This window comes from Mus musculus, chromosome 4 (genome assembly GCF_000001635.26).
Source record: "Mus musculus strain C57BL/6J chromosome 4, GRCm38.p6 C57BL/6J".
Taxonomy (NCBI): Eukaryota; Metazoa; Chordata; class Mammalia; order Rodentia; family Muridae; genus Mus; species Mus musculus.
In genome coordinates, this window is record NC_000070.6 from 96,442,107 (window position 1) to 96,456,021 (window position 13,915).

A 13,915-nucleotide genomic window follows, 5' to 3' on the forward strand; every position below is an offset into this window, starting at 1 on the left:
TAATTGGGAACAAAACACCCATGGAAGGAGTTACAGAGACACAGTTTCGAGCAGAGATGAAAGGATGGACCATCTAGAGACTGCCATATCCGGGGATCCATCCCATAATCAGCCTCCAAAAGCTGATACCATTGCATACACTAGCAAGATTTTGCTGAAAGGACCCTGATATAGCTGTCTCTTGTGGGACTATGCTGGGGTCTAGCAAACACAGAAGTGGATGCTCACAGTCAGCTATTGGATAGATCACAGGGCCCCCAATGGAGGAGCTAGAGAAAGTAATCAAGGAGCTACAAGGATCTGCAACCCTATAGGTGGAACAACAATATGAATTACACAGTACCTCCCAGAGCTTGTGTCTCTACCTGCATATTTATCAGAAGATGGCCTAGTTGGACATCAGTGGAAAGAGAGGCCCCTTGGTCGTGCAAACTTTATCTGTCAGTGCAGGGGAATGCCAGGGCCAAGAAGTGGGAGTGGGTGGGTAGGGGAGTGGTTGGGGGAGCTGGTGGGGGACTTTTGGGATAGCATTGGAAATGTAAATGAAATAAATACCTAATTTAAAAAAAACAAACAAACAAAAACAGCAGAATACACACACACACACACACACACACACACACACACACACACACAAATTACAGTTTGCCTTCTAAACATGTTTGTAGGTTTTGCTTATCTGTGACCATATATGTCTTAGTCCTAGGATCAAGGTCAAACTACTAGTAAAAGGTATCTATTTTTGATACTATGTCCTGAGGGAGAGCTGGCCCCAGGGTCTTGAGAGCAGGAGAGCTGTTCCTGTCCTTCAACTTCTGCAACATCAAGAAGGCTGGCCCTGTACCTTGCCTGGCCACAGTAGAACCTGTGTTCAACATGGGTGTTGCAAGTAATCACACAGCTGGGCTGAGTTTTTGAGCTCTGGAGAGGCAGCCTGGCTCTTGTCAGCTAAGTGGTGTAGAGGATGAGAGAGAGAGGCCCTTATCCTTTCTCTTGCCCCTTGACACCCATGATAGGTTGAGAAAGATGGATCCTGGGTCATGAGAGTGTGAAAACAGGCCTTGTCCCTCATATGCTGCCAAAGTTGGGAGAGTGGTGCCTCTATCTACTGTAGACAACAAGGTAGAGCTAGTTCTGGTAGTTAAGGTTGCTGGTGAGCATGTCCAGAGGGCCAGGGGTGCAGGAGAGTCAGTTCAACCTCTTGATCACTGAAGCATTTGGAAACATGGCCCTGTACTTCCTCAGGGAAGCACAGTAGAGATGGCCCTGATAATGTGGACAAGGATGAGAGACCACAAAGGGCATGAAGCAGGAGAGCTTTGTGCCCCTCATTGTCTGCATCATTGGATACGCCAGACTGGGTAGGCAGGAGATCACATCCCAGTGGTGTGCGTACAAGAGAGCTGGTGGGCTGTCCAGCTCATATATCTCTTAGGCTCATATCCTGGGCTCTGAACTGGCTAGTTCCAATATCTCTACTCTATCAAAGAACTGCTGCAGTACATAAAGTGGCAGGGTCTACAAATGCAAATCAATAGGGTCTGAAAGACACAGGGCAACAGCAGAATATCTGGTGAAAGATCAAGTGAGGTTCTAGTATTGATAGTGTAGCAGAAGCCAGCCTCCTACTAGACCAATGACTCATTATAATAAACATTTGCAAGCATAGATATATGGACAAAAGTGTATACTGAGGAACACATTGTGACACACTATGGTTTTCAAAAGGGGATCCTTTTCTCAGTTGGTGGGGATGATGGAAGGGTAGAGGATGCGTACAAGATGAGGGGAAGATGAGTAAGATTGGGGTAAATGATATGAAATTCACAAAGAACCAATAAAATTAAAATAAAAAAGGAAATTGATTTTATTCCACTTACTTTGCCTATCTGTGAGTAGAGAAACATTCCTGCTCTGTTGGTTTCCAGGACTACTTGAAAGTAGAACTACATAAGTTAATGAGAGTTCTGTCATATGGGAGAGGTTTCATGGTCTTTTTCTGTGGGTACAATAAGAAACTCTGTTCTGATTCTTATATTCTCTCTTTGCACTACTTTAGGCTAACATATCAATGGACTAGAAGCAAATAAAAGTGTATCAAAGTAAGAATTAACAGTGACTGCACAGTTCTTCAGATGTGACTCATGATATACCAAGCATATTTAAATTTCATTAATAATTAAAATTGAATTTTAAACTTTAATTTCTTTTTAATTCATTTTAATGCATTTACATTAAAAGAGAAAAGCACCTTTGTCCTTGAAACTTTTAGATGAAAAGATATGCCACTGAGCTCAGAAAAGATTTGCTCATTGCCAAATTAAGGGCCTAAGAATCCAAAAATTTGATTTAATTTCTTAGCCCAATTTCTTCAATATTTCTTGAACCACCTTCATTCTGTAACATCTTTCTCCTCTCATACGAGCAAGGCCTTGAAGCTTCAGGGCATATACCATGAATTCTCATTCTTTTTTTCTTTTCCAGCATCATTATCTAGGTACAGCACAGATGCAATAGCTGACTGGGGAAAGAGCGACGCCCATTTTGAAATTCAGGCTCAGCTTCTCATTGATTGGGGGCTTGAAGGTAAATTTTTGCATAAGAGCAGTGAAGAACGTGAACAGTTCAGATCTTGCTAGTTGTTCTCCAGGGCAACCTCTCTTTCCTGAGGAACAAGAAAAAAAGATGAATTACTTTCTCAGTTGACATTGGTGCTTCTTAGAACTGGTTTCCCCACCTGCCTACTGCAAACCCTGACCTGACCTCTTGGCTTTTTGTCCAGTTGATATGTCTATAATTTTGATTTAGTCATTAGAATCTGAGTTTCACCGATATTTCATGATCCTTGGAATTACAATCTTTTTCATTTTTTTTTCATTTGCCAGCCCAGAAAATTGTCATTTCCCCATGTATCCTGATGCTTTGCATTGAATAATGGCCTGTAGAAGGTTAAACCTGATTATGAAGCATTCTCATAATTCTAGGAACCATTGTTCTTGGTCACTTCACACTATACAACACATGCACACTGTATATTCATCAAAGTGTTTGTATAAACTTTTGTATTTCTTTTTACATACACTTCTGTACCTGTCTTCTCATCAGCCTCTCTATTCAATATCTGGGTTTATATGGGTAGTCACTAATGATCTAGCACTCCTCTGTTCTCCTCCTCAGTGAACATCCTTTTCAACTATCCCAACAGCATTGCAACACTCCATCAAATCTTAGTCCCACATTTAAGACACTGTTTGTATGAATGTGTTTGTGCATATGTGTGCTCATCATGTGTACACATGTGTACACATAAATGTGGATTCCCCAGGACAGAAAAAGGTGTTTATACTCAAATGGCATACATGTTACCTTGTTACAATAGGGTCCTAACTGTTTGGAAGCTTCCAAGTTAGTCTGGCCATTGATACCCAAGAGATAAATCTTTCAAGTGCAAGGATTATAGGCACATGCTACTACACTCCACATTTTTAATGTGATTTGTAGAGGGTGTATTAAGTTCTATGCTTGCAAGGCAAGCCCTTTAACAAGTGAGATATCTACTCTACATTCATGTACTTTCTTTCTTCTAAACTAATACATTTTTGATTGATGAAAGTGGAGAATTTAAAAAGGAAATTTATAAAAACTATAACAAACATTCTTAAACTGGTATTAAGATAATAATCTTACTTCTTTTCCAGTGTCCTCATGGGGTTTCCAATAAGGACATGTAGCAGGAAAGATAGCATGTGTCCTTATGTATAGGCTAATGCATTGGTATGTATAATTGCATTGTTTTCAATGGTATTAAATACTATTGCATTTTCTGAGAGATTCATGCTTTGTTATCTTCTTAATACAGATTCTGGAGGAAATAGTATGAAAGCAAACCAGAAGAGGTGAATTGTAAATGTATGTCTATGATGCCAGTATCTTATATTACATCTATATTTTTGATACTGTGTTTATCTATGCTCTGTTCATGTTTATCCTGTTACCAGTCATGAATAACATGAAATTCCCAATATTCTCCTGAAAGAATAAATATATGATAATATGCAAATTTAGGACCCAGGATTAGTGACATGACCTGTGGGTCACTGCCTTTGTGACTTTGACTAAACTTCCCCTTGTCATGAAACTAAGCCTTTCTCATTTCACAACAATGTCAAATTTTCTCCTTGTTCCTGAGCATGGCTGGGCATGTGGGAACTTGTGTTTCAGTATGGAGCATGTGATTAAAAACTTGGCCTGTGTAATGGGTATTCTTGATTTTACCATAGTGGTTTGAGTGAGAATAGCCCCCATATGCTCATATATTTGAATGACTAGTAAACAAGGAATGAAATTGTCCTGAGAAAAATTAGGAGGTATGGCAATATTGGAGGAGGTATGTCACTGAAAGTGTGCTTTGAGGTTTCAATGGCCAGACCAGAGCCCTGCCTTTCTTGCCCTCCCTCCCTCTCCTTCTACCTATCCCTCTCCACCCTCTCTCTCTCTCTCTCTCTCTCTCTCTCTCTCTCTCTGTGTGTGTGTGTGTGTGTGTGTGTGTGTGCATGTGCCTGTGAATCCAGATGTAAAACTCTCAGCTAATACTCCAGTGCCATGCCTGTCTGATTCTTGCCATATTGATCACGGACTAATCCTATGGATCTGGAAGCAAGCCTCCAATTAAATGCTTTCATTTTTAAGAATTGCTTTGGTCATGGCATCTTCTCACACCAATAAATTAGTAACCAATTCAGGTATCATCTTGACTGTGACACTATTGGGAAGTGGTAGAAAATAAAGTGTCTATGTAATTAATGTAGGTCATTTGGGTCATGTCCCTAATGGGATAGATGCAAACTAGGAACTTTTTTTTTTTTTATTTCTGGCCATGAGGTGACAACGTTCTTTAGCTAAACACTAAAAATTGTTCATTATCACTTCAGGCATAGGCTTAGTGGCTGACTGACCACAGACAGAGGGCTCTGAATTAATGGAACAAACCAGATGTTGGTTGCACTGGGAGGAGCTATATGGAGATGGTCTAATTACAGCAGAAATCTTGAGGGAAAAGAGAATGGAAGAGACGAGGTAGAATCTGGCCTGTTTCTTTCTCATTACTACTTACCCACTGAGAATGGTAGAAAAGATTCTCTCTTCTTAAACTGACCATTCTCCAAAAAGTGCTCTGGATTAAAGACATCTGGAGTGGCCCACTCTTTGGGGTCCCTATGAAGAGCAGTCAGATTGGTCAAAACCATGGTGCCCTAAATGAGAAGGCAAAAATTCAAGGCTTAAAATGTGTAATAGGCACATACAAGGAATGGAGGTTTCCCAATATTCCATTCCTTTTCACACCCTAAACTCTGCACCAAATACCATTATTAGTTCAGAGAAATGACAAACTATGTGTCCTTAGGATATTTCAGGACCATTAGCATTCTTCTAGTTACAAAATGATGGTCTGTGGGAATAGGTCACCATGTAATAGGAAAAATACTTTTGAGCATAAAGGGATAAAATAAGGGATAAGAGGTGAAAAACCATCAGCCTAGCTATTTTCTACAGCGAGGATTACAGAAAGTCTATAAAGAAAATGGTCTGTATTTCATCTCTGCTTCTTACTTCTAAGTCTTCAGTATATAGCCTGTGAAGCCAGTCCCTCGGCTGTGTTAAGAACACATCAAGAAGTTACAGTAAGCAAGCCCAGTCTACCAATTTCTCTGACACAATGCTTGGGCTGGCCAAAGTGTTCCTTTACCCCACACAATTCTATACCTGAAAAGCTTTTTCCATCTCTCTTAATGTTGTCATATCAATTATTATTTCTCACTGCCACCTTAGTACAGGCAGCCCCTGTGTTCTCTTACATACAATACACCATCACTGACTCTTTCAGTTGCTTGTTGAGTCTTTTGGAGGACAGTCATGATAGATCCCTTTTTGTGAGTGCTCCATAGCCTTAGTAATAGTGTTAGGTCTTTGGAACTCCCCTTGAGCTGGATCCCACTTTGGGCCTGTAACTGTACATTCTTCTCCTCAGGCTTCTCCCCATTTCCATCCCTGTAATTCTTTCAGAATGGAACAATTATGGGTCAGAGGTGTGACTGTGGCACAACAAGCTGAAGCGCCCTAGTGAGGATGCCTCAGTCCCACTCAGATGAAAGAAAGAAGCAGTCAGAAGTGGGGAGGGATGGAGGGACCTGGGAGGGAAAGTGGATGGTGTGGGTTGTGGATGAGGGGGAGAGTGGAACCTGATATGGTATTGTGTGAAGAAAAGATTGAAGCCCTCAGGGCCAGCAGAAAGAATGTTAAACAGGAAACCTCAGGAAATAGGAGGTTGGGGGGAACCCCCAAGAATGCACCAGAGACTTGGAAAGTGAGAGACTCCTAGGACTCAAAGGGAGGGACCTTAGATGAAATGCCCAAAAGTAGGGAGAGGGAACTTATAGAGCCTACCTCCAGCAGGAAGACAGGACATCAAGTGAGGGATGGGGTTGCCATATTTTTTTTCTTAAACACCAGTTTTGCATTCATTCCAGTCTGTTTTATATATTTCTTCCTTTGTTAGGATCTCTCTTTCTCCCCTATGTTACTTGACCAACATGTAATAGTACTTTGATTCTCAGAGCTCGCATCTTTTCCTTTAGAACCTGTCTTACTCCTTCCCAGGCTCTGCTCCTCACTCCTGCCTATCTACCTCTAGACAGAACCAGGAAGCTTTATTCTCATTATTTATAATCTGGCAGTTACATGCTCATCTTGTTCAGGGTGTCTTAAATACAGAAAATTTCTTCATGTGTGCAAGCAATAAAGAATACAGCTGCTATACACAGTGGGAAGCTCTGCATGTAGGATACATATTCCTATTATTACTGCACAATATACTTTGTCATGGCTTTCACTGCATTGTAGAGATGTAGGAATCCATGCTATGAAAGATTAACAATTTTCTTAGAGTCCCACAATTGGTAGAGATGCAGACATTTCTAGAATGAGGTCCATGTAAGGTCAACCCCATGGCTCTTTGCTTCACTTACATATATTGTTAGATTGTCAGTGTTTAGAGCTGATGTAAGTGTTGAAACTGAAGATCAATGGTCAAAGTTCACAAATGTTGTGTTTTTCCCTGGGGTTAAAAGCATGGCTGTATCTATATTTCCATGATACATTCTTCTGATCCAACTCTGAAGACTTTCCTCAGAACAATTCACTCTGAGAATCTAAGTCAAAGCATTACAGATTTACAGAGGCTCTGTCTGGTAGTAAATCTTGATTCTGGACTTTGTTAATTGATAATTGTCTGAGATATTACAAGAGAGTAGTTGTGTGGCCATTCCCAGAGCTCATTACATAATGACAGTAGACCTTCTCCGATATGTGACACCATCCCCCATGCTGAAGAACTAGGTGGAATAAGTAGGGTCAGGAGATAGAGTCCTGCAGGCTTTCCTACTGCTACCTGGCCACCATGATGAAGACTGCTCTGCTGTGCCTTCTCTTGCTATAATGATAAGCTTATATTTCAGACATTTATATTGTCACTGCCAAGAAATATGTGGTTTTGGTCAATACACAGTATATAGAAAGAATGAAAATGATAATAATTATGCCTTGAATAGAAAGTGTATAATATGGTTAGGAGTGCTTTCTGCAGAAATTCTGAGTAAATCCTAAGCTGGGGTCTAAAGGAATGTAAGAGGGATCCATGAATAACAGTATAAGGGAGATCTTTCAATGACTAATATAGCAACTCCTGTGCAAAAATAATCAGAGCAAGATTACTCCCAGATCCCAACTCTTAAGACATTTTATATTGTAGTATATAGAACTTATGTACACTAATTTCACCTAGTCACATCTTTCTAATGACTAAAGAGGGGATCAATGTTCATGAAAACGTAATTAGCATATTTTTGCATGTTATCTTTGAGTAGCTAGGACTTCAAGTAGTTAGGAAAAAAAGTACTTTTTATACGTATGAACATGATCTTTTTATTCTATAGTCTTTATTTTCATATACCAGCAATTCCATGGATTCACATACTCTCTTTCTAATACTTCAGAATGTAGTGAAGTCTTTTTTTGCCTTCTCTTTTAAAATTAATCATTCCATTTGTTTACATCTTAAATGATATCTCACTTCCCAATTACTGTTCCACCAACTCTCCATCCCAAATCTGCCCTCCATCCTCCACTTTGCCTGCATGAGGGTGCTTCCCAAAAAACTCACACTCTCCTGTCCTACCACTCTAGCATCCCCCTACAACTGGGCATCAAACTTCCCAACAACCAAGGGCTTCCCCTCTCATTGCTGTTAGGTAAGGCCATCCTCTGCTACATATATATCTGGAGCCATGGATCCCTCCAGGTACAACCTTTGATTGGTAGTCTAGACTCTGGGAGAACTGGGTGGTCTGGCCAACTTACGTTATTTTTTTTGTGTGTGTGAAGCGTAGGGGGTCCATTGAAAGGTTTATTTTTAAATTCAATTTTTTCCCAAAAGCAATTTTTATTAGATATTTTCTTCATTTACATTTCAAATTATATCTCGAAAGTTCCCTATAGCCTCCCCCCAACCTGCTCCCCAAACCACCCACTCCTGCCTCCTGGCCCTGACATTCCCCTGTACTGGGGCTTATAATCTCCACAAGACCAAGGGCCTCTCCTCCCAATGATGGCTGACTAGGCTTTCTTCTGCTACATATGCAGCTAGAGATGTGAGCTCTGGGGTTACTGGTTACTTCATATTGTTGTTCCTCCTATAGGGCTGCAGACCCCTTCAGCTTCTTGGGTACTATCTCTAGCTCCTCCATTGAGGGCCCTGTGTTCCATCCAATAGATGACTGTGAACATCCACTTCTGTACTTGCCAGGGACTGGCATAGCCTCACAAGAGACAGCTATATCAGGGTACTGCCTGCAAAATCTAGGTGGCATATTCAATAGTGTCTGGATTTGGTGTTTTTTTATGGGATAGATCCCCGGGTGGGGCAGTCTCTGGATAGTCCTTCCTTCTATCTCAGCTCCAAACTTTGTTTCTATGACTCCTTCCTTGCGTATTTTGTTCCCATTATAAGAAGGAAAGAAGTGTCCACACTTTGGTCTTTCTTCTTGATGTTAATGTGTTTTGCAACTTGTATCTTAGGTATTCTACGTTTTGGGGCTAATATCCACTTATCAGTAAGTTCATATCATGTGTGTTCTTTTGTGATTGGGTTACCTCACTAAGGATGATATCCTCCAGATCCATCCATTTGCCTAAGAATTTAATAAATTCATTGTTTTAAATAGCTGAGTAGTACTCCATTGTGTAAATGTACCACATTTTCTGCATCCATTCCTCTGTTGAGGGACATCTGGGTTCTTTCCAGCTTCTGGCTATTATAAAGAAGGCAGTGATGAACATAATGAGGAATGTGTCTTTATTACATGTTGGAGCATTTCCAGGAGCTGTATTAGTGGGTCCTCAGGTAGTACTATGTCCAATTTACTGAGGAACCACCAGACTGATTTCCAGAGTGGATGTACCAGCTTGCAATCCCACCAGGAATGGAGGAGGGTTTCTCTTTCACCACATTCTCACCAGCTTCTGCTGTCACCTGAAATTTTAATCTTAGCCATTCTGACTGGTGTGAGATGGTATTTCAGGGTTGTTTTGATTTGCATTTCCCTGATGATTAAGGATGTTGAACATTTTTTCAGGTGCTTCTCCGCCATTCGGGATTCCTCAGTTGAGAATTCTTTCTTTAACTCTGCATCCCATTTTTATTAGGGTTATTTGATTTTCTGGAGTCCAACATCTTGAGTTTTTGTATATATTAAATATTAGGCCCTTATCAGATTTAGGATTGGTAAAAATTTTTTCCCAATCTGTTGGTGGTCTTTTTGTATTATTGGCAGTATCTTTTGCCTTACAGAAGGTTTGCAATTTTATGAGATCATATTTGTCAATTCTTGATCTTACAACACAAGCCATTGCTGTTCAGTTCAGGAATGTTTCCCCTCTGCCCATATCTTTGAGTCTTTTCCCCACTTTCTCCTTTATAAATTTCATTGAATCTGGTTTTATGTGGCATTCCTTGATCCCCTTAGACTTGAGCTTTGTACAAGGACATAGGAATGTATCATTCACTTTGATCTACATGCTGATTGCCAGGTATGCCAGCACCATTTGTTGAAAATGCTGGTTACCCCGCCACACACACACACTGGATGGTTCTAGCTCCCTTGTCAAAGATCAAGTGACCATAGGTGTGTGGGTTCATTTCTGGGTCTTCAATTCTATTCCACTGATCTACTTGTCTGTTGCTATACCAGTGCCATGCAGTTTTTATCACAATTGCTCTGTAGTACAGCTTTAGGTCAGGCATGGTGATTCCATCAGAGGTTCTTTTATTCTTTAGAAGAGTTTTTGCTATTCTAGGTTTTTTGTTATTCCAAATGAATTTGCAGATTGCTCTTTCTAATTCGTTGAAGAATTGATTTGGAATTATAATGGAGATTGCATTGAATCTGTAGATTGCTTTTGGCAAGATACCCATTTTTACTATATTGATCCTGCCAATCCATGAGCATGGGAGACCTTTCCACTTTCTGAGATCTTTAATTTCTTTCTTCAGAGATTTGAAGTTCTTTTCATACAGATCTTTCACTTCCATAGTTAGAGTCACACCAAGGTATTTTATATTATTTATGACCATTGAGAAGGGTGTTGTATCTCTAATTTGTTTCTTAGCCTGTTTATTCTTTGTGTACAGAAAGGCCATTGACTTGTTTGAGTTAATTTTATATCCAGCCACTTCACTGAAGCTGTTTGGCAGGTTTAGGAGTTCTCTGGTGGAATTTTTAGGGTCACTTATATATACTATCATATCAAAATCATATCATATCACTTCAAAAAGTGATATTTTGACTTCTTCCTTTCCAATCTGTATCCCCTTGATCTCCTATTGTTGTCAAATTGCTCTGGCTAGGACTTCAGGTAAAATGTTGAATAGGTAAGGAGAAAGTGGGCAGCCTAATCTAGTCCCTGATTTTAGTGGGATTGCTTCCAGCTTCTCAGAATTTATTTTGATGTTGGCTACTGGTTTGCTGTAGATTTCTTTTATCATGTTTAGGTATGGGCCTTGAATTCCTGATCTTTCCAAGACTTTTATCATCAATGGGTGTTTAATTTTGTCAAATGCTTTCCCCGAGTCTAAGGAAATGATAATGTGTTTTTTGTCTTTGAGTTTGTTTATATAATGGATTACATTGATGGACTTCCATATATTAAACCATCCCTGAATCCCTTGGAATAAAACCTATTTGGTCAGGATGGATGATTGTTTAAATGTGTTCTTGGATTCGGTTAGCGAGAATTTTATTGAGTATTTTTGCATCGATATTCATAAGAGAAATTGGTCTGAAATTCTCTATCTTTGTTGGATCTTTCTGTGGTTTAGGTGTCATAGAAATTGTGGCTTCATAGAATGATTTGGGTAGAGTATCTTCTACTTCTAATTTGTGGAATAGTTTGTACAGAACTGGAATTAGATCTTCTTTGAAGGTCTGATAGAACTCTGCACTAAACCCATCTGGTCCTGTGCTTTTTCTGGTTGGGAGTCTATTAATGACTGCTTCTATATCTTTAGGGGATATGGGACTGTTTAGATCGTTAACTTGATCCTGATTTAACTTTGGTACCAGGTATCTGTCAAGAAATTTGTCCATTTCGTCCAGATTTTCCCATTTTGTTGAGTATAGCCTTTTGTAGAAGGATCTGATGGTGTTTGGATTTCTTCAGGATCTGTTGTCATGGCTCCCTTTTCATTTCTGGTTTTGTTAATTATGATGCTGTCCCTGTGCCCTCTAGTGAGTCTGGCTAAGGGTTTATCTATCTTGTTGAGTTTCTCAAAGAACCAGCTAGTTGTTTGGTTGATTATTTGAATAGTTCTACTTGTTTCCACTTGGTTGATTTCACCCCTGAGTTTGATAATTTCCTGCCTTCTACTGCTCTTGGGTGAATTTGCTTCCTTTTGTTCTAGAGCTTTTAGATATGTTGTCATGCTGCTAGTGTGTGCTCTCTCTAGCTTCTTTTTGGAGGCACTCAGAGCTATGAGTTTCCCTCTTAGAAATGCTTTCATTTTGTCCCATAAGTTTGGGTATGTTGTGGCTTCATTTTCATTAAACTCTATAAAGTCCATAATTTCTTTATTCCTTCCTTGACCAAGGTATCATGGAGAAGAGTGTTGTACCATTTCCACGTGAATGTTGGGTTTCTATTATTTATGTTGTTATTGAAGATCAACCTTAATCCATGGTGGTCTGATAGGATGCATGGGACAATTTCAATATTATTATAATCTGTTGAGGCCTGTTTTTTGACCAATTATATGGTCAATTTTGTAGAATGTACCATGAGGTGCTGAGAAGAAGGTATACCCTTTTGTTTTAGGATAAAATGTTCTGTGGATATCTGTTAAATCCATTTGTTTCATCACTTCTGTTAGTTCACTGTTCTGTTAGTTTTCTGTTTCCATGATCTGTTGATTGATGAAAGTGTTGTGTTGAAGTCTCCCACTATTATTGTGTGAGGTGCAATGTGTGCTTTTAGCTTTACTAAAGTTTCTTTAATGAATGTGACTGCCCTTGCATTTGGAGCATTGATATTCAGAATTGAGAGTTCGTTTTGGAGGATTTTAACTATGATGAGTATGAAGTGTCCTTCCTTGTCTTTTTTGATAACTTTGGGTTGGAAGTCGATTTTGTTCGTAATAAGAATGGCTACTCCAGCTTGTTTCTTCAGACCATTTGCATGGAAAATTGTTTTCCAGCCTTATACTCTGAGGTAGTGTCTGTCTTTTTCCCTGAAATGGGTTTCCTGTAAGCAGCAAAATGTTGGGTCCAGTATAGCCAGTCTGTTAGTCTATGTCTTTTTATTGGGGAATTGAGTCCATTGATATTAAGAGATATTAAGGAAAAGTAATCATTGCTTCCTATTATTTTTGTTGTTAGAGTTGGCATTCTGTTCTTGTGTCTTCTTTTTGGTTTGTTGAAGGATTACTTTCTTGTTTTATCTAGGGCGTGGTTTCCATCCTTGTATTCTTTTTTTTTTCTGTTATTATCCTTTGAAGGGCTGGATTCGTGGAAAGATAATGTGTGAATTTGGTTTTGTTGTGCAATACTTTGGTTTCTCCATCTATGATAATTTTGAGTTTGGCTGGGTATAGTAGCCTGGGCTGGCATTTGTGTTCTTTTAGGGTTGCATAACATCTGTCCAGGATATTCTGGCTTTCATAGTCTCTGGTGAAAAGTCTGGTGTAATTCTAATAGGCCTGCCTTTATATGGTACTTGTCCTTTTTTACCTTACTGTTTTTAATGTTCTATCTTTGTTTAGTGCATTTGTTGTTCTGATTATTATGTGTTGGGAGGAATTTCTTTTCTGGTCCAGTCTATTTGGAGTTCTGTAGGCTTCTTGTACATGAGCATTTCTTTCTTCAAGTTTGGGAAGTTTTCTTCTATTATTTTGTTGAAGATATTTGCTGGCCCTTTAAGTTGAAAATCTTCATTCTCATGTACTCCTATTATCCATAGGTTTGGTCTACTCATTGTGTCCTGGATTTCCTGGATGTTTTGAGTTCAGATTTTTTATGCATTTTGCATTTTCTTTGATTGTTGTGCCAATGTTCTGTATGGAATCTTCTGCACCTGAGATTCTCTCTTCCATCTCTTGTATTTTTTGCTGATGCTCACATCTATGGTTCCAGACTTCTTTCCTAAGGTTTCTATCTCTAGCGTTGCCTCATTTTGGGTTTTCTTTATTGTGTCTACTTTGCTTTTTAGGTCTAGTGTGGTTTTGTTCATTTCTATCACCTGTTTGGATGTCTTTTCCTGTTCTTCTTTAAGGACTTCTACCTGTTTGGTTGTGTTTTTGTGTTTTTCTTTA

General features: G+C 39.4%; 1 protein-coding gene across 2 annotated transcripts in view; it reads right to left on the minus strand.

Annotated features, from left to right (window-relative positions):
* Positions 1–1,843: 1,843 nt before the first annotated feature.
* The window catches only part of Cyp2j8 (cytochrome P450, family 2, subfamily j, polypeptide 8), a 63,448-nt gene continuing 51,376 nt past the window's right edge, over positions 1,844–13,915 (minus strand). For both annotated transcript variants that reach the window (NM_001370972.1, NM_001104927.2), the window contains 2 exons: positions 5,114–5,252; positions 1,844–2,665 (listed from right to left, as the gene is read on the minus strand). In NM_001370972.1, coding sequence (NP_001357901.1) covers positions 2,490–2,665; positions 5,114–5,252 — 315 coding nt within the window. In that variant the 3' untranslated portion in view covers positions 1,844–2,489. The remainder of the gene's footprint in view (positions 2,666–5,113; positions 5,253–13,915) is intronic.